The sequence below is a fragment of the Camarhynchus parvulus genome, chromosome 22, assembly GCF_901933205.1.
Source record: "Camarhynchus parvulus chromosome 22, STF_HiC, whole genome shotgun sequence".
Classification (NCBI taxonomy): domain Eukaryota; kingdom Metazoa; phylum Chordata; class Aves; order Passeriformes; family Thraupidae; genus Camarhynchus; species Camarhynchus parvulus.
Window position 1 is genome coordinate 2838245 of NC_044592.1, and position 16364 is coordinate 2854608.

General features: G+C 52.7%; 1 protein-coding gene across 3 annotated transcripts in view; it reads right to left on the reverse strand.

The window, feature by feature from the left end:
* The window catches only part of ANK1 (ankyrin 1), a 45093-nt gene that overhangs the window by 12689 nt on the left and 16040 nt on the right, over nucleotides 1-16364 (reverse strand). For 2 of the 3 annotated variants that reach the window (XM_030964144.1, XM_030964146.1), the window contains exons 8-32: nucleotides 15764-15862; nucleotides 15377-15475; nucleotides 14738-14935; nucleotides 14160-14258; nucleotides 13719-13817; nucleotides 13370-13468; nucleotides 12347-12544; nucleotides 12086-12184; nucleotides 11904-12002; nucleotides 8761-8958; nucleotides 8422-8520; nucleotides 7928-8026; nucleotides 7256-7354; nucleotides 7062-7154; nucleotides 6014-6086; nucleotides 5588-5611; nucleotides 4593-4695; nucleotides 4169-4316; nucleotides 3879-3976; nucleotides 3186-3410; nucleotides 2666-2820; nucleotides 1983-2194; nucleotides 1668-1872; nucleotides 1413-1509; nucleotides 433-661 (exon numbers count right to left, since the gene is read on the reverse strand). In XM_030964144.1, coding sequence (XP_030820004.1) covers nucleotides 433-661; nucleotides 1413-1509; nucleotides 1668-1872; nucleotides 1983-2194; nucleotides 2666-2820; nucleotides 3186-3410; nucleotides 3879-3976; nucleotides 4169-4316; nucleotides 4593-4695; nucleotides 5588-5611; nucleotides 6014-6086; nucleotides 7062-7154; nucleotides 7256-7354; nucleotides 7928-8026; nucleotides 8422-8520; nucleotides 8761-8958; nucleotides 11904-12002; nucleotides 12086-12184; nucleotides 12347-12544; nucleotides 13370-13468; nucleotides 13719-13817; nucleotides 14160-14258; nucleotides 14738-14935; nucleotides 15377-15475; nucleotides 15764-15862 — 3246 coding nt within the window. The remainder of the gene's footprint in view (nucleotides 1-432; nucleotides 662-1412; nucleotides 1510-1667; nucleotides 1873-1982; nucleotides 2195-2665; nucleotides 2821-3185; nucleotides 3411-3878; nucleotides 3977-4168; nucleotides 4317-4592; nucleotides 4696-5587; nucleotides 5612-6013; nucleotides 6087-7061; nucleotides 7155-7255; nucleotides 7355-7927; nucleotides 8027-8421; nucleotides 8521-8760; nucleotides 8959-11903; nucleotides 12003-12085; nucleotides 12185-12346; nucleotides 12545-13369; nucleotides 13469-13718; nucleotides 13818-14159; nucleotides 14259-14737; nucleotides 14936-15376; nucleotides 15476-15763; nucleotides 15863-16364) is intronic. The other variant, XM_030964145.1, reaches the window with a different exon arrangement.

The window sequence follows — 16364 nt, forward strand, 5'->3', positions numbered from 1 at the left end:
AAAACATAAACAATGGTTATCTGCTGCTGTGGAATGCAACAGGTGGATCTGTGATTGGTCTCATGTGGTTGTTCCTAACTAATGGCCAATCACAGTCCAGCTAGCTCAGACAGAGAGTCCGAGACAGAAGATTTTGTTATTATTCTCTATTCTATTCTATTCTATTCTATTCTATTCTATTCTATTCTATTCTATTCTATTCTATTCTATTCTATTCTATTCTTAGCTAGCCTTCTGATCAAATCCTTTCCTCTATTCTTTTAGTATAGTTTTAATATAATATATACTATAAAATAATAAATCAAGCCTTCTGAAACATGGAGTCAATATTCTCGTCTCTTCCCTCATCCTCAAACCCTTTGAACACCTTCACAAATCTCCCCTCACTTTGTTATCCCTCTCCCCTCCACACATGCTGCTGAGGGGACAAACCTCAATGTCCCTGCTGCGGGCCACCTCAGTGAAGTTCTCATGCTGCTCCAAAGTCTTGTCAACCTTGTCATCAGTCATGCAGTAGCAGCGCAGCCGGCCCTCCCGCGCGTCATTCATCTTGGCAAACACCACGAATTTGGCCATGTAGGGCACGGCTGTCAGCTCCTTGTACAGCATGGTGGCAAAGTGCACGGCCTCAGCTGTGCGTGGGCAGTCGGCCAGCCAGAACCTGTGGGAGATTTGGGTCAGGGGGCTGCTGGGCAGTGGCAGCTGCCCCCATCCCCCTCAACTGTCACCAACATATTTTCTGAAAAATCCTCTTTGCCCAGGATTTTTCTCCTGAGACGCCTCAGAGAAATAGGAAAACAAAAATTATCTCATTTGCTTCTCCTGTGTTTTGCTGCTTTTGGAATGTGGTCTGGAGATTGTTTATCCAACACATGAATTGTTTTGACTTAATGACCAATCACAGTCAGGCTGTGTCGGACTCTGGAAGGAGCCACAAGATTTCATTATCATTCTTTGCAGCCTTCTGTCTGTATCCTTTCTCTATTCTTTAGTATAGTTTTAGTATAGCATTTTTAAAATATAATATAATGTCATAAAATAATAAATTAGCCTTCTAAGAACATGAAGTCAGATTCATCATTCCTTCCTGCCATGGGGGACCCTGTAAATCCCACACTCAACAGCCAACTGGACTGCAAAGGAAGCCCCAAGAATTCTGGACACAGGGTGTAGCCCCATGTTGGATGGAGACCCAGCCAAGTACAAATAATGATCCCCTTCCTTCTGCATACCCAGCTGTCATGACTGTTTCCAGAAATTCGCTCAGGGGGTCTCAAAGCTAGAGGAAACCACCCTGCATGTAGGAATAGGGCAGCACAGCACCAGGGGTAAGGGGCTTCTCCTAAAGGCTGTAGCAAGGCCCAAGGAGCACCAGATATCCTCAGATGGGCACACTTTTGCCCAGGACTCACCTGGCAGACACATTGGTGGTAAAATTAGCACACTCATTTTCGTAGACTAGCTTTGTGGTGCCTGTTATGTCTTCCCACTGGGCTTGGGCTGTCCCTCCTGCAGCAGAAAGCAAGGGTGAGCATCCTGTCTTTCCATAAGCCTGGGCTCTGCATCCCTTGGGCATTTGCTTTCTCCACAGGGGGAATGAGGTCCAGGAGCTGCACCCGCTGAGGCAGCCCAGCCCATCCCCATGGAGAGCACGCTTGCAGCCTCACCGATCACACTGCAGAGCAGACGGAGGCTGGTGGTGTCGCCCTCGCCGCTGTCTCGGGGATTGTCCTTCCAGGATGGCGGCAGCGGGATCCGGAGGCCGATGGGGCGGTGGAACTTCCTCCGCCGTGGCTCCACAGTGACAATGGGGCTGAAGGTCGCTTGGTTCCCCAGCAGCTTGGTCACCAACTCATCGGGCACAGGCTGTGCCTGTGGGGAGCACAAGGGTGGGCATCAGGGATGGCTTTTCCCCAGGCTGGGGCACAGCCTGGGCTTGCAGAAGCACGTCTGAGCCCCAGGCCAGGCTCTCTGAGGCTCACCTGCAGGGCCAGCCTCACTCTCTTGGTGACAGCGGCGTCTGGGAAGGTGGCCTGCACCATGGGCACCAGCGTGCTTTTCAAACACCCTCCCTCAGGGCCAATCATGTCGCAGTCCTGGCAAATCCGGGACATGACCACAAAGTAGAGAGGGAAGTCGGTGGTGATGATGCGGCAGACCCTCTTCTTGTCCAGCTCCTCCTGGCTCTCCAGCTCTGCAGGGGCAGCACAGCCATCAATCAGTGCTCATACACCAAGCCTGTGACTGTCACTCGATGCTCACACACCAAGCCTGTGGCTGTCACTGCTCACACACCAAGCCTGTGGATGTCACTTGATGCTCACACACCAAGCCTGTGGCTGTCAGTGTCATACACCAAGCCTGTGACTGTCACTGCTCATTCATCAAGCCTGTGATTATCACTGCTCACACACCAAGCCTGTGGCTGTCACTGCTCATTCATCAAGCCTGTGGTTGTCACTGCTCATACACCAAGCCTGTGGCTGTCACTCGATGCTCATACACCAAGCCTGTGGCTGTCACTCAGTGCTCACCTTGTGGCTGCCCCTCAACGCCCCACCACGCTACACCGACCCCACCACTCTGCCCCACTCCACCTCCCAGGCCACCTGCAGCCTGCAGGGAGCTGCCAGGTGAGCAGCCCCTGCCCTGCTGGCCCCCTCACCCTCGTCCATGCCATTGAGCAGCTGGTCCATGTAGCTCTCCTCGTAGCGGTTGCGGTGCTCCTTCCACACGGAGCCGTTCTCGCTGCGCAGCACCACCAGCTCACGGTCCCCACGCCCATAGGAGGCAAAGTGTGGGATCTCCACGATGACAGGGCTGCAGAGAGAGCAGGAAGGCCACTGGCACCCACGAGCTGCCACAAGGACATGCAGGCAGCAAGGTGGCCCCGGGGAAGAAGGACTGCTGACCTCCCTGTCTCTGCTAAAGAGGGCTCTGCACCTGGGGCTGCTCAGGGCTTTTGTGACACTGCTCTGTTACTCTTGGATGAGCCATGCCAGAAACATGCTACACCCCACAAGAGGTGGGATGTCTCCTCTGGCAACCTCAAGAAGCAGATATAGGCAGAAGTCTTGCCCTGTATGGTAAAGCCCTCAGAAGAACCCAGATGTGTTCCCAGTCCTGAGGGATGAATGACCCTGGTGTGGGCAGCCCAGTCTGCCCCTTTTCCCAGCTGAGCTCACCTGAGGAACTGGGCACCAGCAGGCCCCAGAGCAATGATCCGACTGCCCAGACCCTCCTCCTCAGCCAGGGGAGGGGGTGCAGGCAGCTTTTGGGGCTTCACCAGGCGGCAGGTGATGCGGGTGGGCGCAGCGCAGGCGCGGGGCGGGATGACCACGCGCAGCCCATGGTGCCGGCTGCCCCGCATGGAGCCACCACGAGCATCCACCATGAAGCTCACCAGGAACCTGGAGGGGATAGAATCACAGGAATGTGGGCACCTCGCAGCCAGAGCATGCATGTGTCACAGACATCTTTTATGAAAAACCCTTTCTTTAGGATTTTTTCTCCTGAGAAGCTGAGAGGCCTCAAGAACAAAATGTAAACATTGATTATCTGCTGCTGTGGAATGCAGCAGGTGGATCTGTGATTGGCCCATGTTGGATGTTTGTCATTAATGGCCAATCACAGCCCAGCTGGTTCGGACAGAGTGTCCGAGCCACAAACCTTTGTTATCATTCTTTGCTATTCTATTCTTAGCTAGCTTTCTGATGAAAATATTTCTTCTATTCTTTTAGTATAGTTTTAATGTAATATATATAATAAAATAATAAATCAAGCCTTCTGAAACATGGAATCAGATCCTCGTCTCTTCCCTCATCCAAGAACCCCTGTGAACATGGTCACATGCATTGCTGCCCAGGCTGGGCACTCACCCTGTGTGCACGGGGCTGGCCACAGGGCTGATGTTATCTGAGGTCTCCGTGGCTGGGCTGCTGGGGATCAGAGAGTCCTCATCGAACTCTTTGGAGGGCTGTGAAAGGCAGGGAAGAGACTTTGTGGGCAAAGGGTCCTGCCTGGGGGTGTTGAGCCTGCCCACCCTTACACAACCCTCACTGGACCATCCTGTACCACTGGGTCAGTGCCCTTTACCCATCACACACTTGAGCTCTGTGGTGCTGGGGGAGCCTGGGGGACGCCATGGCAGGCTGTGTCTCATGCTCACCTCCTGTGGGGACACCGAGGGTGCATGCAGCAGGCTGACTTGCTCAGCTTCTGTCTCCACAGGTCCTACCTGCTCAGTCTCCTCAGCTCTGGTCACCACAGTTTCAGGTGGGACACAGGGGACCTGCAGGACAGCTGGAGACTCCACCCTGCCGGGAGAGGGGAGTGACAGCCATGGAAGTGGCGGGGACCCTCAGCCCCTGCCCATCCATCCCCACAGAGTCCGGGGCCACTGGACAAAGGCAAATTAAGCAGCAGCCCCCTGTCCTGCTGCAGGAGCAGCACTGAGCAGCTTTGCCTGCTGTGCCAGCTGGCGAGGGCTCAGTGATCTGTTCCTTGCCTGGAGTTTTTTGTGCCCCTTGCCCAGCACAAGGCTGGTCCTGTGCCCTGTCCCTGCTCCCTCCCCACCATGCAGTGTCTCTTACGTTTGCTCCAGTGTCGTTGTGGCCATGAACTCCAGTAGCTCTCTTTTGCCTTCCTGCTCTCTGAGATCAGGTGTCTTGGGCTTTGGTGCAACCAGCTCTTCCTCTGAAACCAAGAGTTGGCTCAGCAAGCAGAGGCAGATGGACAAAGGAACACAGACACCCAGCCCTTGCCAGGGCCCATCCCTGCTCCCACTGCTGCACGCACACACACACACACACACACATTTGCCCCCTGGGTCTCAGCCAGACACAGGGAGGGCTTTGCTGCCTGCCAGAATGGCTCTGCTGGCAGAGCAGGACAGGGGGACAGGGGCTGTGGGGGCCACTGGGAAATGTGGCTGCTCACTAACCTCCTTCTCACAGCGCCAAACACAGGGCAGAGACTGCAGGGGATGCCTTGCACTTTCTCACAGCACCTAACACACTGCAGAGACTGGGACAGGGACATGGGCACCACTGGGGGATGTTAGGACTATTAGGAGGCTGCCCTAACACTACCCCTCACTGGAAGCTCAGAACTCTGCTAATACTGACCGCCGGCCCCATTAATACCTGCTAATTAGCTCATCAGGGTTTGGCTCTGACCAGTGCCCTGTGGGAGGGTGTCCTGCATTTCCTGCAGCAGACAGAGTGCCCCGGAGGTGGGGAGGGGACCACAGCAGCACAGAGACCCCTGAGCTCTCAGGTTGATCCCTGCTCTGGCCAGGGTGGCGTGGGGCAGTTGTGGAGGGATTGTCACAGCACCAGGTTCCTCCACCTGCCACGGACGGGGCTCTGACAGGGGGTCAGGCTCCTCCTGAGTGGGAGGATGCCCGTTCATGCAGTCACACCACAGCAAGCAGCACGGACATGGGTTGGCAGGGCAGGATGGCAGGGCTGGCTCTGCAGAGCCCCAGAGCAGCAGCAAGGCTCAGCCGATGGACATGGCGTGCGGATGGTCAGTGGCCATGGGGTGAAATGGGCCATTGAGCTGGGGCGGGGGACACATTTCATACCCATTACTGTGACATGAGCAGTGCCTGCAAAGTAAGAAGAGGCAGAAGTGAGGTATTGGTGGGAGGGTGCAGGAGCAAACCAGCTGCAGCTGGGCTGGGAGCTGGGACCCTCCTTGCCTGAGCAAGGCACAGCGGGGGCTCTGCGTGCCCAGGGGCTCTCTGCACAGTCCCTGGGGCACGGGATCACAGAGATGTCCAGACATATCCCTCCTGCACAGTGCAGGGAAGCACCCAAGGCACGAGGTGCCACCTCAGGAGCCTGGTGGGCTTCCCTCCATCCTCTCTGCGAGACCTCAGCAGGGCCCACAGAGCTCCCTGGCCTGGGGGTGTCCCTGTTCCAGCAGGAACACCAGTGCCATCCCCTTGACACTGACCCAGCAGCGTGGCAGATCTCTGGGATGGTGGGACCCAACTCCCACCCCTCACCTTCATCCTCTGACACATCCAGAATCTCGTCTACAGTCTCTGGGAAGCTCATGCGGTGCTTGTCGCCAATGGACTGTGGGAGCAGAGCAGAGCAGGGTCAGAGGAAGCCTATAGGAATGTGACAAAACTGTCCTTTGTCCCCTTAAAAAGGAAATAAACCCAGAAGTTTCTCTCCTCAACTGGGTAAAAAGACATCTCATAGGACCTGGGGGAATTCACCTCAAACTTCAGGATAGCTAATTGGACAGGAGCCAAAAAGTCTTGTATAGGAATGTGCTCCCTGTTGATAGAGTGACAAAACCATCCTGTGTTCCCTCAAAAAGGAAATAAGTCCTCTCCTCAGTTAGGTGAAAAGACATCTCACGGAACCTTCACCTCAAACTTAAGGATAACTAATTGCACAGAAGCCAAAAAGTCTTGCCTGAGCAATTCACTAGAAAAAAGAAGAGAACAAAGAAACAAATTGCTTTTGTGAGGTGTTTTACCAAGAGCAAGAACCTCTTGCACCTGGCTTGGTTTTTCTCTGTAAAGAGTTTTGTAATTTTGCCTTTTATTAAATCCTTTTTGTTTCCAACACCGCCACAGAAGCCATCCTGCTGATTTTATGGCTTCTGAGGTAGCTGAGCTGTCTTGGGTGTGAAATAGATCTCCAAGAGCTTATGAGACCTGGCTGGAGGAGAATTATATTTGATGTATTCTTTAGTTGCATCTCTTAGAAAGACTGTAACCTGTGTCCTTCCTTACTGGAGCCAAAGATGTCCTGGCACTGAGCTTTTTTTCTGTAAAGAGTTTTGTTATTTTGCCTTTTATTAAAACCTTTTTGTTTCCAACACTGCCACAGAAGCCATCCTGCTGATTTTATGGCTTCTGAGGTAGCTGAGCTGTCTTGGGTGTGAAATAGATCTCCAATAGATCTCTTATGAGACCTGGCTGGAGGAGATTCCTATTTTGCTGCACAGCTGCCTGCAGCTGACTCCTTGCACTCGGGCTAAGCACCCAGCTGCAAACCTTTCCCTCCTCCACACCATCCTGGCACCCAGGGGCTCACCGGGATGTCGGTTTCCTCCGTGACAATCTTGAGCACGTCGGTGACAGAGATGTAGCCGAGGCGCTTCGCGATGGCCAAGGGAGTGGTGCCATTCTGTGCACAGATAAAGAGGGTCAGCAGCAGCCACGAGGCAGCTCAGGGAGCTGCCTGAGCTTGCCACAGAGTGGAGAGGCGCAGGGGAGCGTGGCACTCACTGTGCTGATCTCGTTGGGGGACGCGCCGTGCTTCAGCAGCAGCGTCACCACGTCCGTGTGGCCCTGCTGCGCTGCCTGGTGCAGGGGGGTGTAGCCCAGCTGCGGGGGAGGACAGAGCATGCTGCAGTCAGTTCTGGAAGGTGCTGCCCCAGAAATGCCCCCAGGCCTCTCACACACGGTGCTTCATGCCTGCAGCATGAGGACAGCTCCACTTCCCCATCAACCTGCGGGCTGCTGCCTGTGGCCGTGATATTTTCTGAAAAATCCCTTCGCCAGGATTTTTCTCCTGAGAAGCCTCAGAGGAAATGAAAAACAGTAATTGTCTGCTGCTGTGGAATGCAATAGGTGCCTCTTTGATTGGTCCATGTTGATTGTTTCTAATTAATGGCCAATCACAGTCCGGCTGTCTCGGACTCTCTGAGAGTCACAAGCTTTTGTTATCATTCCTTTCTATTCCTTTCAAGCCTTCTGATGAAATCCTTTCTTCTATTCTTTTAGTATAGTTCTAATATATCATTTTCTTTTAATATAATATATATCATAAAATAATAAATCAGCCTTCTGAAACGTGGAGTCAAGATCCTCATCTCTTCCCTTGTTCTGGAACCCCTCTGAACACCACCACGTTTGCCCATTGCAGAATGGGTCCTTGGAGCTCGGGACACTCTGTACCTTAGTCTTGGCATTGACATCTGCTTGGTGCTGCAGCAAAAACTTCACCAGCTTGATGTTCCCATAATGGCTGGCCACGTGCAGTGGGGTGTAGCCCATCTGAAAGACAAGATCAGGTCTCTGTGTGCCCTCACACTGCTTACTGCCCTTCTGCCTTGGATATGTTCGTCCCACAGGCAAACCCCTGTGCATGAAGGACGAGGCACACATGTGGGGGCTCCCCAAAAGCCCAAGACCAAAGCACAGGGCTCCAAACCATGCTGTACCTGTGGGTACAGAGGTGAGCTATAGGAGCAGGCAAGAATCACCCCTCCAGAGAAGTGGGGGGAAGAGGAGGAAAAGTGCCCAGGACACAGAGGGCAAACTGGTAAGGATGCCTGCTAGAAGGGAGTCTCTTGCACAAAGAAAAAGAAAATAAATGCTCTTCCCCGAGCAGGCCTAGAGGTATTTCCCCCATGTGTTTCACCAAAGCCATGGTCAATGCACTACTTTACCCTGGTCACTGCATCCACTGTGACTCCATGTTTCACCAGGACATCAGCAACCAGCACATGCCCCTCTTGGGCCACGAGATGGAGAGGAGTCAGGCCACTCTGCAAAGAGAGGGGGTCTCAGCACAGTGGCACTGCCATCACTGCAGCTCCAGACTCTCTGGGGTCTCCAGCCTGGCAAACTGACACAGTGCCCTGCTGCCCAAAGGCAGGGAGGCACAGGGGCTGCACCACCCTCCAGACTGCTGTTCTCTGCTGTTCTCTGCTGTTCTCTGCTGTTCTCTGCTGTTCTCTGCTGGCTGCTTTGCCTCCAGCCTGGCAGGATGCTCTGGTACAGCTTACCTTGTTGCCTAGGTTGCCGTTGGCTTGTTTGGAGAAAAGCAGAGCCACCATGTCGGCGTGGCCCTCCTGGGCAGCCAGGTGCAAGGGAGTGACTCCCTGCATGGACTCAGCGTTTGCAGAGGCCCCATACTGCAGCAGGCTGCTGGCCACTTCCATCTGGTTCTGCTTGGCAGCGATGTGCAGGGGCGTGTACCCATTCTGCGGGGAGAGAGAGGCTCATGGCAGCGCTCAGCCGTGCCAAGCAGAGCTGAAGGGACAGGAGGTGCCACCCTACCTCTCTGCAGGCCAGGCCTGCCCTTCCTGGCTGCCCCCAGAGCTCAGGGATGCCCTCCCCACATCATCTCTCTGACAGCAACCAGCCCTGATGCTGATGCCAAATCCCACTCACTCCTCAAGCCAAGTCAGCACAAGGGGGGGTCAAAGACCACCTGCTTCAGGTGTGACTGGTATGGCTTGTCCTGGAGCTCTCTACACATGAATTTCTGCAGCAGTGTGATGTCGCCCTGACTTTTTAAGATTTTCTAAGCCTTCTGATGTTTAGATTCTTGTAACGAACTTTCTCACACACTTTCTGTAAATAACTCATTGTTTTGCATTCTTCTATGGAGGAGGAGAAAGTTGATGGACTGTTGGTTTGTCCAGTGTCATTGGAGAGGTGTCACTGTCACCCTCCAATGCACTGTCACTTTTGGAAATCTATAAATGTTAGAGTCAGAAAATAAACTTCAATTTTCTTCACCTTGAGAGCAGCAGTGTGTGCAATTGTGTTGTTTGGTGCCCTATAATGTCACAGACATCTTTTATGGAAAAATCCTTTCCTTAGGATTTTCCCTCCTGAGAAGCTGAGAGGCCTCAGAAACAAAATGTAAACAATGGTTATCTGCTGCTGTGGAATGCAACAGGTGGATCTGTGATTGGTCTCATGTGGTTGTTCCTAATTAATGGCCAATCACAGTCAGCTGGCTTGGACTCTCTGTCCAAGACAGAAACTTTTGTTATCATTCTTTGCTATTCTATTCTTAGCTAGCCTTCTGATGAAATCCTTTCTTCTATTCTTTTAGTATAGTTTTAATGTAATATATATCATAAAATAATAAATCAAGCCTTCTGAAACATGGAGTCAGATCCTCGTCTCCTCCCCAATCCAAGAACCCCTGTGAACACGGTCACACTATAACGACAGCGTGCACCCTCCTGGGGCAGACACAGGGACGAGCCTGGCTGAGCTGTGGAGCTCCACTCCCAGCACACAGCATCAGCATTCAGGCAGAGACTGCAGGGCCCCGAGCCCTGCCTGTGCTGCCAGGCTGCAGGAGCAGAGCAGCTGGCAGCCACCCGCTGCCCGGGCTGACGCGCAGGCGGCCGCTGACGCAGGCACGCCGGGGGCTGGCACCGGCACCTGCCCCGTGTCAGGCAAATTAACCCACAAACACCAGAGGTTTGTGTCCAGAAAGGAGACAGAGGAGCCTTTTTACTTTATTCCAATAAAGGCAGAGGCTATGGGGCATTTCCCCTGGGGTCTCTCCAGTTTTTGAGGATGCAGCCTCCCTTTTTATCCCAATTTCCCAGCTACATTTCCTTTCACTCTTTCCCCATTTCTGAGGTACTTGAGAGGTTCAGACTTCCCAATCCATCTGATCCCAAAGATTTCCCTCTAATGACTAACTCTCCCTTTTAATTTTTAATTCTTACAGAATTTAGGGGGTTTTCCCCATTTTTGATGTACTTGAGAGGTTCAGACTTCCCGGAATGCCTGATCCCAAAGATTTCCCTCTAATGTATAACCCTCCCTTTTAATTTTTAATTCTTATTGAATTTAGGGGTTTCCCCCATTGTTTCTTTCATCTCTCAATGTCTAATTTCATTTACCATCAAACCTAAAGTTTATTTTCAAAAGCAAATATCTTCTTCCATTCATCAATCAGTGGAATCCTTCCCATTGTTTCTTTTATCTCCCAGTGCTGCTTTTATCCACCAGCAGACCCACAGCTTGTTTGCAAAGACAAATCCCCCATTCCTCTCACCGGCATGACTGCACAGGGGAGAGGGAAGTGCCAGATGGGCAGGGCTGGCACCAGCAGCCACTTGGCTGTTTTGAGGATGCAGCTTTTGCAAACAGCTCGGGAAGCAAGGCGCCTGCTGGTGGGCTCCGTGGGGAGATGATGCTCGCCATGCTCAGGCTCAGAGCTCTCACAAGCTTGTGGGTTTTCTGACTCACTGCTTCATAGCTGCATGCAAACATTTGCCTGTGCTTTCCCAAACTGCCAGACTGCAGCGCTGCTCTGCAGGACTTGCCATGGAAACACGGTCCCCACGCAGCAGCCAGCGTGCTGCTAGCGGGACCATCCCTGACACAGCCTATCTGCTGGAGCAGGACCACTGCCTGGCACCCTGCCTGCCCGCTCCACGTGCTCTGAGGACAGGCAGGCATCAGCGTGCCTCATGGAGAGAGCCTGGCGGTGGTCAGTCCCTCATGCATTCCCTGAGTGCCAGGGTTGAGGGGCAGTGCTGGCCCCAGGCTGGCAGGCACTGGACATCCCACATCCCCACGTCCCACACCCCCACATCCCATATCCCCACATCCCCCATCCCCACATCCCATATCCCCACATCCCCACTGTCGCAGACATCTTTTATGGAAAATCCTTTCCTTAGGATTTTTTCCTCCTGAGAAGCTGAGAGGCCTCAGGAACAAAATGTAAACAATGGTTATCTGCTGCTGTGGAATGCAACAGGTGGATCTGAGATTGGTCTCATGTGGTTGTTTCTAATTAATGGCCAATCACAGCCCAGCTGGCTCAGACAGAGAGTCCAAGACAGAGCCTTTGTTATCATTCTATTCTATTCTATTCTATTCTATTCTATTCTATTCTATTCTATTCTATTCTATTCTATTCTATTCTATTCTATTCTATTCTATTCTATTCTATTCTATTCTTAGCTAGCCTTCTGATGAAACCTTGTCTTCTTTTAGTATAGTTTTAATGTAATATATATCATAAAATAATAAATCAAGCCTTCTGAAACATGGAGTCAGATCCTCGTCTCTTCCCTCAGCCTGAGACCCCTGTGAACACCGGTCACACCCCCACACCCCACATCCCCACATCCCCACATCCCCACATCCCCACATCCCCGCTTACCCAGGCTGAGTTGTGTGGGGAGCTGCCCTTGGGAAGTAGCAGCCTGACAATCTCCAGGTTGTTGTGGTGCACAGCCACATGCAGTGGAGTCAGGCCATTCTGTAGTGGGGCAGAGAGGACAGACAGGTGAGACAGAGCCTCTCCACACACAAGACCACCCCTCCCACAGAAGCAACTCTCACCTTCCCTGCTGCATTGGGCTGAGCGTTGTGCGCCAGCAGCAACTCAGCCACATCCACCTTTCCATACTTGGCTGCAACGTGGAGAGGGGTAAATCCTTTCTGAGGAGAAAGGCAGCCCATCACAGGGTGGCAGAGGTGAAGAGAGTGCTGGCACCTGCTGCAACACGGGAGGAGGCTGCCCCTCCTGCCACAGGGACACTGTGCCACCAGCCTTGCCCCAGCTGGGCGATGCCTTCCACAGCAGTGGGCTCAGCAGCCTACCTTGGTCATGCAGGTCTGGGAGGCTCCCTTCTCCAGCAGGGCCAGGGCTGTGTCCATGTGCCCCTCTCTGGCAGTGATGTGCAGGGGCGTGTGCCCTGCTGTGGTGGCCAGGTTGGGGTTGGCGTTGTTCTCCAGGAGGAGTTTGACCATGCCAGTGTGGCCGATGCGTGCAGCACAGTGCAGAGGAGTCTGGTCATCCTGTGAGGGTGGCAAAGAAGCTGTCTGGTGTAAGAGCTTAAATGAGAGAGGTGGGACTCTAGGCAGCTCTTCAGAATGCAGTTTATTCTATCTAAGAGGTCACAGCAGTCCAGGGCTGTGGGTGACAGAGCTGTGCCCACAGCTGTCAGCTCCAGCTGCAGGCAGGCCTGGACACCCTTTGGTTTTGGTTTCATTGCATTATAAAGTTTTCTTTGCTGAGCATCTTAATACAGCAGAACCAATCTATACCTTAACTATTATCTATAGCCTATCATAACTACTATAATTACCATATTCCTGTTACTGTTCTCCAATCACTCAAAGTCAGCACCTTACAGTTTAAGTTAGAAGTTGTTTTTCAGTTTTCTTGCAGTGGAAAATTCTGAGACTTTTTTCTACCTGCAACTTTGTTGCCTTGTTTGCCTGTGCTATCTTTCTGCTTGGTAAAAATATCTTCTTGTTTGAGGTGGGTTTATCTTTTGCTCTGAGCTATAAACAATTCTTCTAACTAACACACCCTTTGGCTCCTTGGTTATCCAGTTAGGCTGGCTCAGCAATTCTTTTCTTCTATATCAAAACTTGCTTCCATCTCTATTCTTTCATCAGACTCTACATTTAAAAATCTTTCTGCCAAGCACACAGATCTGTGAGACTTTCTTGTCAAACTTTCATCCTTCCCAACGGTCTGGGCAGACCAGTCCCTTCTTGGGATGCCAGAGGGGTCCCAGCCCTGCTCCCACTGTTAGGCAGCATTCTGGGCACAGCAAAGAAACCCAGCACGAGCTGTTCCCAGAGCTGATTGTCACACGGGTCCTCTGCACCTACCTTGGCCTTGGCATTGGCTTTGGCTTTGTTCTGCAGCAGGTACTTTGCCACATCTGTGTGCCCAGCTCTGGCTGCCATGTGTAGAGGAGTCTCCACTTTCTGCACCAAAGATAGGATAAAGTGGTGAGGCCAAAGGAGGGAAAATGCCTTCCTGCAGTCATTCTGAACAGGGGAGAGCAGTGCCTGCAACCCCTCCTGGTTCGTTGTGCATGGTGTGAGTGCATGGCAGATTCAGCACAAAGCAGAGGGCACCAGGGACTGCTCAGGTGAACAGAGGGTGCAGGACCTGGATACCCTGCTGAACCCCAATAAGCTGAGCTCCCAAAGCCCCAGCCAGGGTGGGACTCACCACGTTGGACACATTAGGAGAGGCTCCACGCTGCAGCAGAGTCTTGACGATGGGCAGGTGACCCATGAAGGCAGCCACATGCAGGGGGGTCAGGCCAGACTGTGAAGAGAAAGGGGCCAGAAAACAAGATGGGACTTATGGCCTTGGCCATATCTCCTACTGTCCCCTCCTCCTTCTCCCCAAGGCAGGTGAAATCTGAGTCCCCAGTCTGCCCAAGGAGCCTGGCGGGTGACTGTGGAGGAAACACAGGGAGCTGCTGTCTCCCCTGCATCTCCTTGCCCTTCAGGATGATGCTGCCAGATTAAATCTGAGCTGCAAACAGCACCAAGAAAGGTGCTGGGGGTACGGCAGAAGCAACAGGGACATCACTCGGATCCTGCCATGCTGCCCACACTGCCCATGCAGAACCAAGAGAGCTGAGGATGGGCTCAGCCCACCTACCTCTGTGACGGCATCAATGGAGGCACCCGTCTTCAGCAGCAGCTCCATCACTCGGATGTGGTTTTTCTTGCAGGCAATATGGAGGGGCGTGAAGCCATTCTGCAGACAGACAGATGGACAGTCACTTGTATGAACTCTCCCTCTCCCCTGGCCCAGCCTGCCCACTGTCACAGACAACTTCTATGAAAAATTCCTTTTTTTTAAGATTTTTTCCTCTTGAGAAGCTGAGAAGCCTCAAGAACAAAATGCAAACATTGATTATCTGCTGCTGTGGAATGCAACAAGTAGATCTTTAATTAGCCCATGTTAGTTGTTTCTAATTAATGGCTAATCACAGCCCAGCTAGCTCGGACAGAGAGTCCAAGCCACAAACCTTTGTTATCATTCCTTATTATTCTATTCTTAGCCAGCCTTCTGATGAAATCCTTTCTTCTATTCTTCTAGTATAGTTTTAATGCAATATATATAATAAAATAATAAATCAAGCTTTCTGAAACATAAAGTCAAATCATCATCTCTTCCCTCAACCTGAGACCCCTGTGAACACGGTCACAGCCCACCCACCCTCCATTCCTCACCAGGGCTCGGGAGTTGGGCTTGGCCCCCTTCTCCAGCAGCAGCTTGGCCACGCGGTGGTGCCCACAGTGAGCGGCCACGTGCAGCGGCGTGAGGTGATCCAGGGTGATGTCGTCGATGTCGGCGCTGTACTGCAGCAGCAGGCGCACGCAGTCCAGGTGGTCACCCTGGGCTGCCATGTGGATGGGCGACAGGCCATTCTGCAACCACGGAGAACCATGGAAGCCATGGAGAACCATGCAGAACCATGGAGAACCATGGAGAACCATCGAGAACCATCGAGAACCATCGAGAAACATGGACCAGAACTTCAAGGCTGGGCCACCAGGGGTCCAGCTATCCTGCCCTGCAGTCCAGGTAGTCACCCTGGGCTGCCATGTGGATGGGTGACAGGCCGTTCTCCAACGTGGAGAACCATGGAGAACCATGGAGAACCATGGAGAACCATGGAGAACCATGGAGCAGAGCCTCAAGGCAAAGGACTCCAGCTAGGGCCAAGTAGGGCAGGAAGGTTCTTACCCCTCCTCAGGGCAAAAAAAGCCCCAAGCCAGTCATGGGTGCCATCCAGCAACTGTGCACAGCTTGTTACCCCACTGTGCTGCCCTGGGACCTGGCACCAATCACACCGAGTCACTGGGTACCTTGGTTTTGGCTTGAATGGGAGCCCCGTGGTCCAGGAGGATCTCTGCAATTCTCACGTGTCCGTTGCGTGCTGCACAGTGGAGAGGGGTCAGCTCATCCTGGGAAAGAGAGGAGGGTTCAAGGGCTCAGTATGGCATGGAGGGGCAAGGTTCCCTCAGCTAGAGGGCCAGCAGGGACTTTGGACTTGTCTGAAAAACAAGGCAAAACCTCAGCTCCCAGGTTTGCCGTGCAGCCTTCTCTCACCTCTGTGTGTGCCAGCAAAAAGCCTGCTCCATCCCCTGAGCGCACCAGAAACCTCTCCCGCTGCCAGCAGGGTGTTTGCAGGGTGAGCACTGGGCGCAGGGAGCTCGGGGAGGGAGATGGGCTGTGCTCAGAAGGGCTCTCACCTTGGTCCTTGTCTCGATCTGGGCCCCACGGTCCAGCAGCAGCCGCACCATGATGATGTTGCCCCGGCGGGAAGCGATGTGCAGGGGAGTGATCCCATTCTGTCAGGAGGAATGAACAGGCTCTCAGAGGGAGCGCTCCCTCCTCCTTCAAGAAGGCAAGGGACAAACAAAGGAGAGAAGGCAGGGAGAGCTGCATCTCTGCTCAGGGACAGCACTGGGGAACAGATTGTTTAACAGGGCAGTGCGGCTACAGAAGCTGCACAGAGCTTGTAGGAAAGCACCAGTATCACCAGCCAGGGGTATATGTACAAATCACAAACAGGACAGGGCTGCTGTGGAACGTGCCTTGAGCTGTTTTATTTTCCAGCATCAGCCTCATTCCATGGTTATGACAATGGGAAGATGCCACCAGCTCACATCCCAGCCAGCAGACCAAGAACTCAGTGTTACAACTCACTTTAGAAGTTTTTTGACCAATCACACAAAGCAAAAGCACACTGACAGTAGTTCTATCCAACCACTATAAGCACAGGTACCTTTGGTTAAACAATGCTTGCTTATTTCAAATACAATACCTGCTTGTGAGCCTTAAAACACAATG